Genomic DNA, 18,778 nt, shown 5'->3' with positions numbered 1-18,778 from the left:
CCAGGGTCCTCGTGGGCCTTGGCAAGAGGAGAAGTCCTATAGCTGGGCTGGGCTCCGTTACAAGCGGGTCAAGGGCTCCTGGTGTGTCATCAGCCAGCGTGGTGGGCAAAGCCCTCTATGCAGCTGGTGAAGAGTGTGCTCTAAGTTTGGAACCAGGGAAATGCGAGACAGGACTCCATGGAATTATCTGGTGGATAGGGCATAGTGGTTATGGTTGAAACACTTGAAAACACTTGAAAGCATATGCTCTGGCCAGCTCAGCCCTTTCTCATGGCAGCGCACGCAGTTCCCTCTGGGCGTGTGTACTTGGCTGGAGATGGAGGTGTTAGCGAGATTGCCCAGAAAATCAAGGAGCCCACCCAGGCCCCTACCAACTTGGCTTAGTTGATAGCTCACAGGGAAAAGTGAGTCTGTCTCTGGACTTCTGATCCTTCTAACTTGTGCCGCACCCTTTGGCATTTCAGGGCCACCCTTCAGCCATTTTCTGTTGCTCAGTTATTGAGATCTTAAGTTCTCCAACTGGAGGGCAGGCTCTCTGGTCTCTGGTACTGTGCTGGCACCTGGTGGGTATTTATGAGTCTTTGGCTGACAGAATGGGCACATCTCAGTATTTAGAGCAAAAAAGAATGTTCTTTTCCAGTTAATGTGCCACCCACACCCTATAGTTAAATTACTTATACCTGGATCTTCTATTTTGAGTGCTATGAAAATAGACTCTTCATTCATTTCAGCTACTATATATATTCTAAACTATATCTCTCCCATTGATTGCTTTTGGGATTTGTGCCAATGGTATTGCTGTTGGAGGCAGTACTCTAATGAGCTGCCTTTTTACATGTCTCCTTGCAAAAAAATGTAAGAGCTTCCCAAGAGGATATACTTAAAAATGGGATTTCTGGATAACGAATGCATATGCAAAACATCACTAGATATTGCCAGATCACTCTACAAAATAAATATACCAATTTCTCCAAAATGTTTAAGAATGTCTTCCTGTACATTATCATCAACATTTAGTTTTGCAAGATGTCTTTTTCTTTAAGAAAAAAAAGGGGGGATGAAAGAAACCAGACTCAGCTCCATTATCCTTGTTGTGTATCAAGAAGAAATGTGAAGGAAGCATTATCTGAAAAATTTCTCTATTGCCACAGAGGACCACTCCCGTATGCACACTCAGACCCACACACACTCAGGCCCATTTTTTTCCTCAGAGCAGCAGACACAACTTTCCCACTGTTTGTAAAGGATGCTGTCAGATTTCGGCTGCCTGTGGAGGACAGAAGTTTCAGAATCAGGGCTCTCCTGGGGAATTACGTGGCTTGCATTTTGGACTTGTCTTCGGGAGCTGATAGCAGATCCCTAGCTGTATTCGGCTGACATGAGACCAGAGAAGGGGGAAACAATCTTTAAACAGAACTTTGCTGCCCAGCATCTCTTTAAAATAATATTACAATTGTTTTTTTAATGAGAGTGTTAATCTGTCTCCTCTGTTATGAAAGGCACTTGGGGATTTCCCTACTTTTCCCTGCTTTTGCCTACTCATTAAAAAGATGAGTATTATTTTTTATTTTTCCCTTTAATACTTCAGTTTCTCATTTTACCAATGAGCATACATTATTCTATAACCAGAAAAGACAAAAGCGTTGTTACAAAGAAGTCCACCAAAATACCTTAATAGTTCCACGTGGCCGACACTATAGTTTGGTCCAACTCCTGCCTGGAGGCTGTGGACAAGTGTGGCGATCACAGTTCTGCTGGCCCCCAGCAGGGATGACCAGCGTCCACCCTGGAGCATGGGGTCACCCGAGAAACTCTGCCTCTCTGATCTGCTTCTTCCTATTTAGTCTGAGGAGCTCACACATGATTCCACCCCGGATGTGGGCAACCCACCTCGCACACTGCTCCTTCACCCCGGGTCACCGAGGCATTTATCTGACCCCATTAGAAGGCATACTGAGGTCACACAAAATAAATAAAGCCCCTTGTCATCTCTCCCCTCAACAAAGCAGTGAGACCACACTGCCTGCCTCTTCCCATAGAGAGTCATTCTGAAGGGACCGTTGAGAGAACAGCTTAGAGCACTTTTGAATCGACACCCCACACAAGGACTCTGCCGTAGAGCCACGCCAGGACACAGCTGAGCCTCTCCACCGGGCCCTCTCCACACAGAGCCCCCAAGTGAGCTCCAGTTACTCCTGCAAGGTATTCCTTCTGGAACCTTCCAGAAGGGTGGGTAGGCTGGAGGTGAGCAGAGTGGCATGGAATCATGAAGTGAGTCAGAGCATAGGCTCGGGGGTTAGGCTGCCTTCTCCTCCTACTACAAAATGAATCTTTCTGAGCCTTCACTTCCTTGTCTCTAAAATGGGGCACATAAATTATATTTACCGTATACTTGTAACTAAAAATAAGAAAATCTGCACAAAGTACTTACACAGTGCCTGACACTTAGCACTTGGTGAAGGAAGAATAACTATCATTGTTGTTCTTCTCTTCATTACTTTAGAGTCATTTGATGGCTTAGGGCATCTTTGGTGCCCAAATTACTCCAACTTTTCCAATCCCATTGAAAAAAAAGTGACAAGTGTGGCTGGACTGAGAAGGGCAGAGAGGGAAGATAGGTCAGGACACTAGGACCAGCAGGAAAGAGCAGCTCTCAATGAACAGGTTCTGTTATTAGAAGTAATCTCCCTCTACTTTGGGAGGCAAAGTGTGGTACTTAAGCATTACTAGAAGTTGGGGGGAGGTGAAATAGAAATAATGGTAAAAGAGGAAGGGAAATTAACGTTTTTAAGAACTCACAATCTTTTCTTTCTGGAAAAGAGCTGAAAGTAATTTTCACATCTTACTTCCACAGTAGTCTTAGGAGGTAGAAGAAAGAAGGGGGGAATGTTCTTGAAGGGCAAAACAAGGCCCAGGGCAGCTAAGACACCAGCCCAAGGTCATGTAGCAAATTTAGGCCTTTCTCCCAGGTGAACACGCTGAAGGCAAAGATTTTTATCTGTATTGTTCACTGTGGTATCCCCTGCACAGGGTGCATGCTTAGTAAATATTTGGTGACTAGCTGAACGGGCTGCAAAAGCTGGCCTGCCTGACCCTTAATCTGTTTTTCTGGGCAATGTATGTACCCATTAGACTGTGCTATCTCTGAACTCTTGAGTGTCTAAATTCTTGCATTTATTTAAACAGCTCTTAAGGACCTGAGCAGGTCACCAGCCGAGATGGCAACACAAGGGATTTGGATAGAAACCATAGATGCCATAGATGGCAGCTAAGTGAGTCTGTGGGATTTTTCTTGGAAAGTTTCTAAAAGCAGGGTAGTTTCGCATCTCAGTGGACTGGTTTGTTTGTCCTCCTGCCCTGAGGCCGGGTGCCTGGCTTGATGGGGTCCGTGACTTCCTGTGCAGGCTGATGAGGACAGGTACATGCTTTCCACTCTATTCTGGCTTAAATGCCGGCCACTGGCAAGCTACCACTGGATCCTAGAATAATTTGTACTTGTAGCTTTCAAGAATCAAATAGAAGCATATGGTTTACAAAAAGCCCGTAGGCCCGTTTGTTCTCTTGTGTCTGGTGGGATTAGGTTCCAGCAGTGCAGTTCAAATGCCCAGCTGTTGCTCTGGGTAATTTATGTGGTTCAGGGTGAAAGGTACCTCTCACCTTGCAAACAACTCTGCATTTAAAGTTTGTGATCACTGGGAAATAGGAGGGGAATGCATGTCCCAGGACAGAGAAGAGCTGGGATGAAATCATTCTCCCCTTGAGTAGCTCAGGCCCGACTGGTCTCCTAACCCCGAGTTCCCGAGATGACCAATCTCCACCACGGGCCAGAAGTCAAACCTCCTCGTCCTCTAAGTCATCTGTTTAGAGGAAATAGTATCCCTGAGTTACAAGGGAGAAAATCTGAAAAGTGAATATCCTCAGCTTATGAGCTATTCAGATAACACAGCCGCTTTGTGTTGTGTTATCTGAATAACACTTCTCTCTTATGGACACAGATGGAGAGAAAGGGCTGGAAAATGAGCTTGACTTACCTTAGAGGTTTTTCTGGTAGCACTGTACTTTGGTTAGCCCTTTAAAGTGTATTAAGTGCTTTCATGTTTATTATCCTATTTGATTGCTGGGCTTCCATCTGGGGCAGGTCTTAATTTCTGTTTCCCAGATGGGAGTCTGGGCAAGCATGCCCTTAAGGCATCTCACTCCCACTTCCTGTGCCTTCACATTCTATGCATCTCACTCCCACTTCCTGTGCCTTCACATTCTATGCATCTCACTCCCACCTCCTTTGCCTTCACATTCTATCTCCCAGCCTCAGGGGAAGCAAACAGCTGAATCACTTCCTTGAGCTCTGGAGAAAGTGCCCTAGACCAGGAGGCCAAACTTTGTTCCTGTTCTGGCTCTTGGTATAAATTAACTGCATGACATTGGACAAGCCACTTCCTGTCATGCAAAGCTGGATATAGGCAGACGGACTCGGGTTTGAACCCTGACCCTGCTACTGATCAGCTTAAAGACAAGGAATAGTTCATTCAATCTCTCAGCAGCTTGGTTTTTCCATCTGTAAAATTGGGATAATACTCTGTTTTATAGAGCTCCCGGATAATTAAATGAGATAGAGGAAGTGGGGACAAAGGTTAATGGTGTCAGAATCCACCCCCATTCGGGTCATCAGTGCTGGAGAAGGGAGCAAGGGTGTGAATGTGCTGCAGGATCTGGGTGAACAGTGCATGCTCCACGTGGGTAACTCTGCCCACCCAGGGTCTACTTTATAGCCCCGATTCAGCATCAAGATGTTACTTCTTGGGCTTCCCTGGTGGCGCAGTGGTTGAGAGTCCGCCTGCCGATGCAGGAGACACGGGTTCGTGCCCCGGTCCTGGAAGATCCCACATGCCTCGGAGCGGCTGGGCCCGTGAGCCATGGCCGCTGAGCTTGTGCGTCCGGAGCCTGTGCTCCACAATGGGAGAGGCCACAACAGTGAGAGGCCCGCGAAAAAGATGTTACTTCTTTCGCATATCCAGAAACACGGAAACGGCCAGCCAGCCAGCCTGCCGGAATACAATGCCCCGGCCCTCATGGAACTCGTAAGGGAGAAGGAAGAGCGGATCCTGGCGCTGGAGGCTGACATGACCAAGTGGGAGCAGAAGTACGTAGAGGAGAGCGCCATCCGGCACTTCGCCATGAACGCTGCAGCCACTGCAGCGGCCGAGAGGTGAGTCCCATGGAACTATGCTGCTCGGAAAAGCACAGCTAGAAAAACACAGAGTGTCCAGAGGGGTTCAGGGATGCATCCCAGGGAGTGAGAGCAGTTAAAAATAATTATAGGGCTTCCCTGGTGGCGCAGTGGTTGAGAGTCCGCCTGCCGATGCAGGGGACACGGGTTCGTGCCCCGGTCCGGGAAGATCCCACATGCCGCAGAGCGGCTGGGCCCGTGAGCCATGACCGCTGAGCTTGCACGTCTGGAGCCTGTGCTCCGCAACGGGAGAGGCCACAGCATTGAGAGGCCCGCGTACCGCAAAAAAAAAAAAAAAAATTTATAAAGTGGCTGTAGTGCTAGTTGGAGAGCAAAGTGGTATAATGTTTCTGAGAATGATTTTGGTAATATGTACCTCTTCTTTGGTTCCAAAATTCTAGTTCTCGACATTTATCTTAAGGAAATCATTATATTATATAAGTGCCTGAAGTTATATAAGTTTTTATCCCAGTGTGGTTGAAAACATCAATACATTTAAAATAGAGTAGAACCCAACAAGAGGGATTCATTCAATAATTTAAACTCCATCCACACAGCGGAGTACTATGTGGTCTTTAAGAATGATGTTGGGAAAGTATACTTTATGCTCTTTTAAACAGTGGGTATGTTTCATGGACCAGACAAGAATATGCAATCCTCATAACAGCCCTGAGAGTGGGAACTATTATTATCCTCATTTTGTAGGTGAAGAAATGAGGCTTAGAAAGATGCAGTAGTTTATTCCAGATCACACTGGTAGTAAGTGTTGAAATTTGTTTGACTTAAAGCCTAATTTCACTTGTTTTGCAGTCGTTTTCTGCTGCTGTCAGTTATTACCTCTGTTGCTTTATTTCCTTTGTTGCAGGCACACAGCCTTAGTTTTTCTTTAAAAATTAGCTCGAAATGCTCGATAATTCACAAAATAATCCCGTTAAGCTCTACCTTTGTCTGAATGAGCAGGTAGTTTCCCTTGACCGCTGGACCTCGCCTGACTTGCGTGACTGTGCATTCTACCAGCCCTGCTTTTCACCCATAAGTTATTCAATATATTGAGCATTGAATTGTTCCTCTGCTGCGGACTATAGGTGTGTGACTGCACCAGCCTTTCTGAGTGTCACTTTATTCAGAAATTACCTAGTTTCTGAAATGGAAATTATAATACTTGACTGGTTATGAGCAGGAAACCAGACCGTATTCCCCTGGCTGAGGACACTAAAGCCCCAATAACAATGTAAGTGCGTTACCTTGGAAGCATGACCCAGGGCCTTTATGGGTCATTGTTGTCTCAGCTCTTTTGATTTATCAGATTAATGCATGCTTGAGGTCCTAGGATGAATGGGACTTGAATGTAAAAGAAGTAGGGGAATGAACTGGTCTGAGGCATGAGACTCCTGGTTGGGCACAGGATGGGGGTGGGGGGATGTCAGGAGTAGAACCAGCCAGAGCACACAGATAGATGGTCAGCCCCACTCACACTGTGCTAGGCCCAGCCTTGGCCGTCATCCTTCTAGCAGGGGAAACACCTCTTGCCCTCAGAGAATAATCCTTTGGGATTTACCCAGCCCTGTTGCTCTCCTCCTCTGCTCTGTTTGAAGTCCTGGATGGATGGATGGATGGATGGATGGATGGATGGATGGGGACCCTTTCCACCATCTCTGCCTTCCCCCATTCTTTGCTTCCACATGTATCTATGGAGCATCTAACAGTTCCATGGGGAACTACCCTCCTCTCTACTGACCACTGCTTCCCACAGTCTTGGGAGAAATCAGTTCAGAGGAGGTCGTTTTTAGCTCCAATCTTAATGTTCTTTTCAAAGAAGACCTCTATAGTTTAGCATTGCTTTTCTGTTGACAAAAAGGGAGAAAAGGAAACTGAGGAATTTTTGAGAAAGGTCAAAATTCTAAGCTCTTATTGCCTAGATCTAAATGGCTACATAAAAATTGGTAAAAATGGCTATTTCCAGCCATTAGTTTTGTGACTTTTCAGCTATTGCTACATACTTCATGTTTACAGGCAGTGTGATATTTGTATACCAACTGATTTTGCCATCTTGGTGCATTTTGGCACCACTGATCAGAAGATTGAGAGGCTGGGCCTATTTTGTGTGGGTGGAGCAGCTTTTGAAACTTTTTGAGCATTTCAAAGTAATGTAATATTTTGCTGAGAGTTGTGTGTGTTTACCTTTGAAGTCATTTTCATCTAGTTGTACCTGCCGTCCTTGACAGTATAAACATGAATTTTTAAATTTGTCTCCAGCTCTATGTAAATTCTCCAAAAATAAATCAGTTGAAAATGTTTCTGGCCACTAATTCCTATATTGATGATTTTTGTGTACCATGCAGTGAATTTATAATTTTGTCAGTATATTTAAAGCATTTTGCTGGTTTTCTGTGTTACTTGGCTTTCTGATTGGTTTTCAGTCAGTTTGCACTTAGCCACATTCTCACATGTGCCCTCTTCGTTGGTTTATTTTATCATTCATGTACCTTTGCTGAGGCCTTCTTCATAAAGATACAGGAAACTTGGGAGCGTAGAGTGATGGTTACGGGCATGGACTTTGGAGTCAGAGATATCTGGATTTGAATCCCTTTCCACCTTCACTAACTGGGTGTTCTTGCAAAGTCACCCATTTGTTAACCTGTGAAATGAGGATAGTAATGCCTCCTGCACAAGTTCCTGAGAGAACTAAATGAGATACCTCGGTAGCTTCACCCAGGCCCAGGCATGAAGGAAACGCTCGTTCATGGATAGCTGTTGTTAAAAGAGACAAAAGAAGGGCCCCCCTTTTTTGCTTTTTTGGGGGTTCTAGAAAAGAACTGTAAGATTTTAAATATGAATATGATTGTAACACTGGAATGTGAAGTTAAAGGGATATGAAATATTTGGCTGGATGATTTCTTACTAGTTTAAGATTCACTGGTCAGAGACAGTATTGGGCCTTTCAGCCTAAGACATACTTGGATCACTTAGATGGCACAATTATCTTATTTTTACCAGTCGTCATTAATTAGGAGTAATTAAATTGACAAAACCAGTGGCAGGAGGAACAGTTACCTTTGACCAGCGGTTTTCAGTCAGGCATCTGTTCCCGGCTACACTGCTTTGCAGTCTCCCTCTGTCTGTCCCTCCCCTCATTCTATCCCCTCGACTGGACTCTCCAAGGACAGGGTGTGTGTCTTCTTCATCTTTGTGCCCTGCTGCCCAGCATGGTTGTCACTCTGAACGGAGCTGAATCCTAGTCAGGGGCTCATAAAAGCGGTGAGCTCGAATGCAAACGTGAAGGGGACTTCAGCTGGAGCCTCGCTGTCCAGGAGGGCCAGTCTCCATTTCAAGGATGTATTGAGTCCCCATTTGCTGTAAAATACTTGAAATAGCTGCTATATGGGTGAGAAATAGAAATAAATCTTTAGCTCTGATTGAGAAAGTGAGAAAGGAGAAGTGAGTATGAAAGATTACAAGCATAGAAATACTAACCATTATGGCAATATCAGTATCCACATGTCAGTAGGTTAAACCTATAGATGTGCAGTAGTGTCCGTATTCAGAGCACGCCACATAGCTTAGAATTCAATGTCATTAGTAGAAGGGGCAGGGAATTTGGATTTGGGGGTTTTATTTTGTTTTCCTTAGATACTATCTTAGTTCTAGCAATTCAAGGAGAGAATTGGCCAGGATTTAGGAGAGGGCAAGGGGTGAAGGAGTCTGTGGAGAGATATTTTTAGTGTGGCACCCTTGGACCCCTCCCCACGAGGACTGGCATCATTCTCTGTGTACATCCTGTGTTGCCAGGGACACCACGATCATCAACCACTCGAGGAACGGCAGCTATGGCGAGAGCTCGCTGGAGGCCCACATCTGGCAGGAGGAGGGGGAAGTGATGCAGGCCACCAGGAGATGTCAGGACATGGAGTACACGTAAGGGACAGCTGTGCGCGGCCACCAGGCTCCACTCTGGGCACTTCCCTCAAGACCCCAGTGGGGCCACCAGCCTGATGTTTGCACTCACACTTCAGCCCTTTCCTGTTCTGAACAGCTTCAAGCTTGAGTTCTCCCTCACACCCTGCCCCAGAGAGACGGGAAAGAGTCTGCTCAACAACGGGCCTGGAGTCTGAAGTCTCTGGGGGCTAATTTCATGTCAGATGCAGGTTTTAAGATGGAGGCTAATAACAAGAATTTAGATGCCCATGTGTTTTCTGGGTGTCTGTCTCTACAACATTCTAGACATTACCAGCTGGACAGGGGAAACATCATATTCCAAAGTCTCAGAGATTTTGAGCCAGGGTTTATATATTCCAGCCAAAAATAAAGAACTTACATAGCTAATGCATTCTTTTCATGGACTAAACAAGACGTCCAGCGGGCTTGGTGACATAATGGAGCTAGCCTGCCACCCACCCTCAGCCCTCCCCACGGAGCCCTGGGAAGCTGAGCTTCTCATTTTGCAGATGTGAAAATAGGACTGAGTGGCTGAGTCGTTGGTAAGCTCAGCAGGTTACTATTTGGGTTGTGAAAAGAACTCACGTGTTTTCTGATTCTCATCTTTGACCTTCAGGGAGGAAAACATCATCTTCTCACAGAAAACCTGTCCGTCTATTTTTTTTTTTTTTCCTCAGAAAATAGGGAAGTGGACTCTCCTGAGCAGCCCACCCTGTGTGAGCCTTGAGTTTGTGTGCTTTCCTACTGCTTCTCCATGCCTCCCACTGCCAGGGTCCTAGACACAGTTCAGTCTAGGAGGTCCCTGCTGGGTGGCCATGGTCACTCAAACTGTGTGTCCTTGGGGTCCCAGGACATCCCAGAGTCTCCTGAGGGGCCAGAGAAGGTGCACCCTTTTCAGCTACTACAAAAGATCCGTCTTCTACAATGTGGAGATTGTAACTGAAGACTTACACTGCACTTAACTCTCTGTCCTTGAATTATAATTAAAGTCCCTGGGCATCCTGAGAGAAATGTTCATGTTATTCTAGCCAGATGGCTTTTGATCATGACTGTTTTGTTTTGTTACACAGTATTAAAAATCTCCATGCCAAAATCATAGAGAAGGATGCCATGATTAAGGTCCTCCAGCAGCGATCCCGTAAAGACGCCGGGAAGACGGACTCCTCCAGCCTGCGGCCCGCTCGCTCTGTCCCGTCCATCGCTGCAGCCACTGGGACTCACTCCCGCCAGACCTCGCTCACCAGCAGCCAGTTAGCCGAGGAGAGGAAGGAGGAGAAGACCTGGAAGGGGAGCATAGGTGAGCCCCGCCCCTCCCCAGGCGAGCCCCGCCCCCTCAGGCAAGTCCCGCCCCTCTTGAGGTGAGGCTCTGAAGAGAAGGAGCCACACAAACATTGAGAGGCACCTCATCTGGCCAAAGGAGTTCAGACACCCTGTGAAAGCAGAAATATTGAGTATTCCCGAGTCTCAGTTTACTCGTATGTAAAGCGGAGAAGGATAATCAATCACACTTTGGTGGTGGAAGCAAAGACCACCACACCAGAGTCGCTGTTAACTACGGGTTGATTCACATCATAATTATCACCATTATTGTTGAAAGTTGAGGTGACCCTTAATGAAAAATGTTCTAATGGGAAAAAACCCAGAGACCTCAGGCCTCACAATTTGGCTCTGCCCCAGACCAGTGGTAAGACTGCTCCACCTCTGCTTCTGTGTCTCGCAGAGCAGGGCGGTTCCTGGAGGCGTCTGCCCCGCTGTACCCCATGGGGTCATGGCAAGGGCAAAATGAGATAACGGAGAGAAAGCGCTTGGGAAGCAGTGCTCTCGAGTGCAAAGTTCTGGTGGCGGTGGTTTTGTTGGATTGTTGTTACACAGGCAGAATGTTGAGGAGAGGTCTGCAAACGTGGTCTCAGCCATGAACATGTTTCCTGGGGGGACAGGGGCTGGCTGGGTCTGGAGAGAAGCGGCAGAGCCGCCCGGCTCGCGCTCCCTGACACCATCCTCCGTTCTTGTCCCCGGCACTCCACACCCCCAGGGGCCTGGCCCTTCTTTGATGCATTTCCCCGGCTCAGAGTGTGTTTTGTTTATCTAAGGAGCAGAGAGCCTGTTTTTCTCAAAACAGAACCCCAGAGGAGCCTGGCTGCTTCGTGCCAAAGGGGATAAGAGCTTCCAGAACGAACGTGACAGACTTGGGGTGATCAAAGACACCCAGCCACAATCTCTGTTTGAAGTTCCCCCATGGGTTACTTCTGCAGCCCCTGCCCTCCAAGGAAGTGCACTTCAAAGAGGACGTGTGTGGACAGCAGCTGGGATCTTCAAAGACCCTCCCAAGGACACTTAGCTCCCCACCCCAGTTAGAGATCCTTGGAAGCGGTGCTCAGTCCGGCCTGGTAGGGGAGTCTGAATGTGCTCAGCTCCCATAGAAACCTCCCTGGCAGAGGCCAGTCTGTGACATCCAGCCAGGCAGGCACTTCCCTGGGGTCTGTGCCTGTACCCTTAGCATTTGATGTGTCTCAACCAGGCCTGGGAGCCAGAGGGCACGGCTGCGGGAAGCATTGCTGTGTTCTCTGCACTGGTGTTCCTCCTCGTTATTGTGATTGGTGTCCACGTGTCACAAAAACAGAGCGGGGCCCTCTGAGGTTCCAGGCAGAGGCACACAGTCAATTCGCAAAGGTACAGTGCACAGTCCCCAAAGTGTTTCCACAGTCTCTTGCCTGAGGGGCTTTGGAAGTAGGTAGAGGTGATGACATATACCTTCCTGATGGCTCAGGGGCTCCCAGGTGAGAAGACAGGCCAGTGACTTGGTTCCACCAAACATCCTTGCCAGACGGTGGCTTTTCACCAGACAGGGCGATGAGGTGGAAAGAATACAGGGTGGACTTAAAGGCAGGCACAGCTGGGTTCCAATCCCATTTCTGCTATTGATACTTCTAACTGTGAGATACTTATTTCTCAAAGCTTCCATTTCCTTTTCTATAAGACAAAGGATAACAACAGGCCCTACCTCATATGAAATGAGATGATGTGTGTGAAGCACCTAGCCAGAGGCCCTCACTACTCAAGGTGTGGTCCTTGGACCATGACACCACCCTCTCCTGGGAGCTTCTTAGAGAAGCAGACTCTCAGGCCCCACCCACTGACTTGAGTCTTCATCTTAACAATATATCCAAGTAATTGATATGCACATTACATTTTGAGAAGCGTTGCTGTAGACAGACTGGATTGAGTTGCATTCTGTTATGAATGGGCACCTTGAAATAGCCCTGGCAAAGAGACGTTATGAATTGCTGGCTCTTTAAATAAGTGAACAGACACTCGATTGTGCTTACCGCATTTTCTACAGGCTAGTGTTCTGGAGTGCTGGCACTTTTCTGAACGTGGGCCGTATTTCACCGTCGTAACAGTGGCTGTCCTGTCCAGCTTTGTAGGAAGACTTTGAGGAAAAGGGACACCACAGCGCATCATGCCTCCCTTTTCCCCAGCCAGCCCACCCTCTTCCTGCCCCAGCCTCTCTGCTCTTGGGGCGGGCAGGGAGGGAGAAGAGGGCTGAGTGGTCCTTCCCAGGAGCCCAGCTGGCTTCCTACTTCTTGGAGGACATGGCTCGCCATTGCAAGGATCTCTTTGGGGAATATTGTACACAGCTCTGTGTTGCCCTGACCAGGAAGCGTGTTTGTTTTGACCCGGGGCCTGTAGGAGACCATCCGTTAACCAAGAGTGGAGGGGTATGGGGGGCTATTAGGTAGAGCAGCAGGCTGATGGGACTGTGTCTAGGAGCAGGGAAGCCTTCAGGTTTTCTGAAGCACACAGCCACTGCCCAGGACTAGCCCTCCTGGGCCATGTTAGGTAAAGCAAGCATCGCCTCTAGAACACTTTGCAGAAATGCCCTCACCCCTCGACACTCTGCCTATAAGGTGCCTCTTCTCCATTCTTCCATAGCACCCTGAGAATAAGAGTATCCTATCATTTGTCATGTTATGTAAGAACCAATTTACTTGACAACTCCTCCCCCGCCCCAGACTAGGTGTTTTGTTTTTGTTTTTAAAGAATGGCATTGAAAAAGCTGTTCTTCCGCTCTCAGGGTTGCTGCTGGGGAAGGAGCCCCACGAACACGCATCCACCCCCGTGCTGCCCACCCCGCCTGCCACAGCACTATCTCCTGCAGCCCTTGTCGCCTCGGCCAGCAGCGCCCACGCGAAGACAGGCAGCAAGGACAGCAGCACACAGACGGACAAGAGCGCCGAGCTCTTCTGGCCCAGTGTGGCCTCCCTGCCCACGCGCGGCCGGCTGAGCGGAACCCCTTCCAACAGCCCGGTCCTGAAGCACCCAGCGGCCAAGGGCACAGCAGAGAAGCTGGGTATGAGGTCCCCGCCTCCTCTCACGCTCGCGCCGGGGATCCTCAGCGCTCCCTGGCCTGAGAGGGGGAGGCTTTTGTTGAGCTGGGGAGAGAGCAGGGCTACCAATGAACTCTGACTTTACAGGTTATCTTATGATTATGGTTACCCTAATGCACTTAGGCTTTGTATGCCCTTTATTATTCTGGAATTAAAATGTGTGTAGAGACTCCTAACTTATTACCATTTAAAGGAGTCCACAAGTTGCATCTGTCCTTTTAGTGTATGCTTTGTAACTAGCCCTTCCCCAGAAGGTGTGCAAACAGACCCTCCAGGGGATGATAGGGAATTAGTTCCCCCCACCTGCCCCCAGTATGTTTGGGAGCTGGTACCAGGCACCACCAGGTCCATCAAGGGCATCAGGTACAAGACATTGCCTTACTCGTCAAGGATTCAGGGTCGAGAGCACCTCCTGATTGAAGGAGGAGGTAGATTTAAAGTAGGCGAACTGGCCCAGTACTCAGGCCAGTTCGAAGGAGTTGCTGTCAAATATTTAAGAGAAGACAGCTTAGGAGGAGCTTGGCGATGAGTCCAGAAGTGTCCATGGAAAGAATAGACTTGGCTTTGGACTGTTCGTAGTCATGGGGTGAGGAGGGGGTAGGAGCTACTGGACGTAAATGAATTGTTTCCTCCAAAGGGGTTCCCTGTGTTCATCCTCCAAAATAGACAAGTAAACACAATGTTATTTTCGGAGATTTAATTCTTGGGATGCTCTTTGGCAAGGAAGGCAGGGAACATGTGAGAAGGACCTGGCTCATGGCGTGCACTTGGTAGTTTAGAGGAGAGGAGGAGAGCGGGGGTGAGGGCTCCGCACAAAGTCCCGATGCCAGTTTCACCCACTCAGACCTCTCCCATCACATCCTAGTTCTGTTCTTTGTGTCCGAATCCCAGGGCCAGTCATTCAGCTTTGGTCCACCGTGGGCTGGGCACTACGGCCTTACCTGCGTGTACTGATGGTAAAGGGTGGTACTTAAATGGTTCCATTTTAGAGAGGGCTGGGAAGGCTGTGCTCCTCCTGGGGAACAGGCTGCTAATGTGTCCCTTCTGTTTGGCAGAGAATTCTCCTGGCCACGGGAAGTCACCTGACCACAAAGGTCGCGTCAGCAGCTTGCTCCACAAGCCCGAGTTCCCTGACGGGGAGATGATGGAAGTTCTCATCTAACACCGGCATCCCTGTTGAATTTTGCAACAGAACATTGACAAGCAAGGAACGTGGCAAAGAGAAAGAAAGATCAAGAAGGTTGTGGATGGGAAATCAGGAATGATTTGAACTGATCAGGATTTCAGATTAATGAGAACACTTTTTATAAATGTTAAAAACAAAACAAAAACAGGAGGCCTACATGACTGAAAATGAAGAGGATGTCGTGGATTTTTACTGCATATGGTGGAAGAGAGAAGATGCATGTAGGTTTGGAAACAAAGAAGAAATAGGAAATGGAATTTTTCCGTTGTACAGAAAATGTATCTCTTGGGGAGGGTCTGTGTACACCCATTCTCTGGTTATAAACAGATAAACCTAAGCATGGATCTTCCTTGAAATACGCCCATTCTCCTTGCCTCTTAGCTTGTTCTGTTTGAGAAGAACCTCCTAGAAATCTCGGAGAGTCCGTCTTGATATAACGTAATAATATCACCTGTGCCCTCCATGGGGTGTCCTGTGAATGCGTGTGGGTGTGGCAGGGAGGAGAAATGTCCGGGGTGATGGGGAATTTAAAAGGCCATCTTCACCTCATTACCTGCTTGGTTTGGACTTCTTAGCTTTTCTGGATTGAGCAGTATTTTCTAAACAGGATGGGAGCTTTCTGGTCTTGGTGCGCATCCTCCCTCACTTCTCTGAGTTCATCTCTGTCTCTGCTTCATACTCTTTAATTTTACCCTTTTTTCCTTCTTTTTTTTTTTTTTTTCCTTTTGCAACAAGCCATTGCAGAATTCCTTTGTTCTGGGGTTTATCAGAGCAGTAACTGAACGGTCATCATTCATCGTGACCAGTGGGACAAAGCCGTACGGTGGGTCCCTGGCTGCTTCCTCCACCTTTGAGGAGTTGGGCTGCAGTGGTTGATCTCATTCTGACCATGAACTAGGTAAGCTCCGACTAGGCGGAAGATCCATGAGCCCTGTGACGTCCTGCATTAAGCTCACGGCCCCGACTTTCTTCTCTCTCACATCAGCTCTTGCGTGGAGTTTGGTATCTCCACCTCATTGCTCTGTTGAGGTAGGACTTTCAGGACTGCATTCCGGGAAACGAGTGACACTTGACTTGGTGGCATCCAGAATCTCCCCAGGCACCTCGTCCCGCTTTCTACTGTTTGTGGCCACCGCTCTGCCTGCCCCTTGCATCCCTCTGGGATTGTTGGTGAGCACGCAGACGCTGTGACTGTCAGCACGTGTGTGTCAGCACATCAGTTCTGCCCTGCCAGGAACTTGCTTTGTAACCTGACAGGCCAGTATCTATACAGTGTGGTCAGGTTTTTCAAGATTTCAGTTGGGAGCAACTTGTCCAAAGTAAGACGGAAACACCAGGTCAAAGAGCCAGGAGTGAGTGAGGTCGTGGGCCTCATCCTGTGCTGTAAGGTTTCCCATCTGACTCCTCAGATACTCAGATATCGGCTTTCTTTACAAATCTAGAAGCTGCTGGATCAGAAGAGAGAAGCTAGTCAGGCCGTCAGATGCTCATGCAGGGTCCTGATAGTTTTCTCCCTGCAGGGTAGCTGGATCTGTGTTTTCCCAGGTCCCTTTCCTTATGCTTACTTAAGGAAAGAAAAAAAAAAAAAAAAAAGAAAGAAAAAACAAAACCCAGGTCTGAGGCTTTTTCAAGTCCCACCCAGATGAAGCCCTGAAGACAGCATCACTTAGGAAATTTTGCTTGGGTGGCTCATTTTAGAGTTGGTCTTTGGAGTGTAACCTGGGTGAAGCCTCCCCAAATTGAGGTGGTGCAAGGATGACAGAGGTGTGAGCTGGAGAGGGAGATGTGGGGGAGGAAACCCGTGGCTTTGCCCAGGGAGCCTCTGAGCTGCCTAGTGGTCAGGAGAGTAAGCAGAACGGATGCTGCTCAAGCCCTGCTCTGCGGTAGGCGCTGTGCAGTTGCCTCCTGCAGTCCTCCGTTAAGCATCGCTGAGGATTGTGCAGCCTGGGAAACCAGAGCAGCCCTGGGTGTGAGGAGGGAGCGCTGAGGCCCCATGGCTGTTTGGGGGCCAGGTGAGTATGGACACATCGGGGCAGGGATGGAGCAGAGGGATCCCCATCTCAGTCTCAGTTCCCCGTCACTTGTTATAGGTGATGAGGCTCGGTTGATGGCAACTAACTCTCTTAAGGACATTTTGACCCCTGATTAACGTGGGGGATGGAAAGAAAATGTCTAGAAATAAGAGGGCACGTCACCTCTGCCAGCCCCCATCATCCGTGTCTGGGCTACCCCAAACATGGGCTGTGTCCCCTAGAAACGGGTGAGAGTGACAGCCGCAGCCCAGTTTCCCGCAAAGCCTCATCTTTATGCCCCAGCATATGTTGGCAGCTCAGGCACAAGGTTCATTTGCTTTCCTTGGTCCCCCGCGTTGCCAGGCATGTTAATTGTCAGAACGCAAACAGAGACATCACCATTTTTCAGTTGTGCTGTAGTCTCTTAATCTTTTTTTCTTCTAACCTGCTAAGACTCCTCCATAAGAAGAGGGACCTATAGTTTTGAAATGTCTTCTTTTATGGGCCCTGACACTTTTCATCTTCATAGCTCAAAGCCTTGCTTGCATTTAGGAGAAATGCAGATACTGAACTCCCACTGTGTGTTCTGGCAGTTGACAACATATGATCTCATTGGATTTTCAGAAAATAATCCTAGCTCCATCTTTTTTTTTTTTTTTCGGTGCGCGGGCCTCTCACTGCCGTGGCCTCTCCCGCTGCGGAGCGCAGGCTCCGGACGCGCAGGCTCCGGACGCACAGGCTCAGCGGCCATGGCTCACGGGCCCAGCCGCTCCGCGGCATGTGGGATCTTCCCAGACCGGGGCACGAACCCGCGTCCCCTGCATCGGCAGGCGGACCCCCAACCACTGCGCCACCAGGGAAGCCCCTAGCTCCATTTTTTTAGTGCCAACTGTATGCAGGCACTGGGGTAAGTCCCTTTTAATGAGTCCTCAGACCACATGGGAGCAGGGGCGAGTTTATCATCCTTATTTCACAGAGGAGGAAACTGGGGCTCAGGAGGTCAAGTCCCTTCCCCAGGAGAGGCTGGGATCTGAACCGAGGCTTTGGGAGGATCTGTGCCTTCGACACAGGCTGGACTGCCTCTGACTTGGGGATGATAAGTGCCACAGCTTGACCCACTCTGTTCCCTCCGTGTGATGTGTGCACTTGTAGACACACACACACACACACACACACAGCTTCCTGCCCCCTTGCCACCTCGGGAGCTAAGAAATAGGACTAAAGCCCAGAACTGCTAGAACTGCCCATAAACACAGCTATAGGTAGGAGTCTTTGTGTTCCGTTGTAAGCAGGACCACAAAGTCTGTTTAAAAAGCACTTACTTGCGAGTGGTCCAGAGGCCGGGCCTTCTCCAGAACTTTTCAGTGGTGTCTAATTCTGAACTCGCGGGCCCTGTCTCAGGGTGAAGGATAAAGGCCTTGGCCTTGTGTGGTGACGTGCTGGAGTAACTCCGCTTCTTCCTTCAGTGTGTCGCCTGGCGGTTTCTGCATGCTGCCCGGGGTACTGTATGCAGCAGGAGATGTTGCTGCTTTGGGGCACTAATTTCAGAGCGTGTGCAGAACCTTTCCTTAGCTTTTTCTTCTTAGCTTTTCTTCTGCTTCCCAGAGTTGGGAAGCCAGCCACAGTGTCATGCCCAGTCTGCTTGGAGCAGGCATGCAGGACAGGGCTGCCACGTCCCTCCCAGGGCTTGGGTTGGAGGGCAGAGAGTGGAGGCATGTCTCTCTTCTTCAGTTCTGCAGAACTTGCTCTTTGGAACCTATGTGTGCATTTGACTACACAGGACTTGGGTTGGATCGAGACAGTTGTTCCCAATGGATTGTGAACTTGGAAGAGAGAGTTCATTGGTTCTGTTGCTCAGCGGGGAGGCCGTTGGAATGCCCCCTGCAGAGAAGCCACCCGTCACTGCTGTTTGTTCTCTCCTGGGTTTGCCTGCAACCTCCTGTGTCCTTAGGATGCTGAGTGCTGGCAATTGCAGGTGGCTCCTGCATCCTTGTCCGTAGCTGATGGCAAGAGAAATTCTCCCTACAGC

General features: G+C 48.6%; 1 protein-coding gene across 2 annotated transcripts in view; it reads left to right on the top strand.

Moving 5' to 3' along the window:
- The window catches only part of AMOTL1 (angiomotin like 1), a gene marked incomplete at its 5' end in the record, with an annotated part of 103,159 nt that extends 88,096 nt beyond the window's left edge, over positions 1–15,063 (top strand). For both annotated transcript variants that reach the window (XM_079707397.1, XM_079707396.1), the window contains 5 exons: positions 5,016–5,206; positions 9,017–9,142; positions 10,234–10,460; positions 13,239–13,514; positions 14,607–15,063. In XM_079707397.1, the coding sequence (XP_079563523.1) occupies positions 5,016–5,206; positions 9,017–9,142; positions 10,234–10,460; positions 13,239–13,514; positions 14,607–14,713 (927 nt within the window). In that variant the 3' untranslated portion in view covers positions 14,714–15,063. The remainder of the gene's footprint in view (positions 1–5,015; positions 5,207–9,016; positions 9,143–10,233; positions 10,461–13,238; positions 13,515–14,606) is intronic.
- Between the last annotated feature and the right edge of the window lie 3,715 nt (positions 15,064–18,778).

The sequence above is a fragment of the Hyperoodon ampullatus genome, assembly GCF_949752795.1.
Source record: "Hyperoodon ampullatus genome assembly, chromosome: 7".
Lineage (NCBI taxonomy): Eukaryota > Metazoa > Chordata > Mammalia > Artiodactyla > Ziphiidae > Hyperoodon > Hyperoodon ampullatus.
The sequence above is the reverse complement of the archived record's forward strand: the minus strand, read 5'-3'. Positions and strand labels throughout refer to the sequence as shown.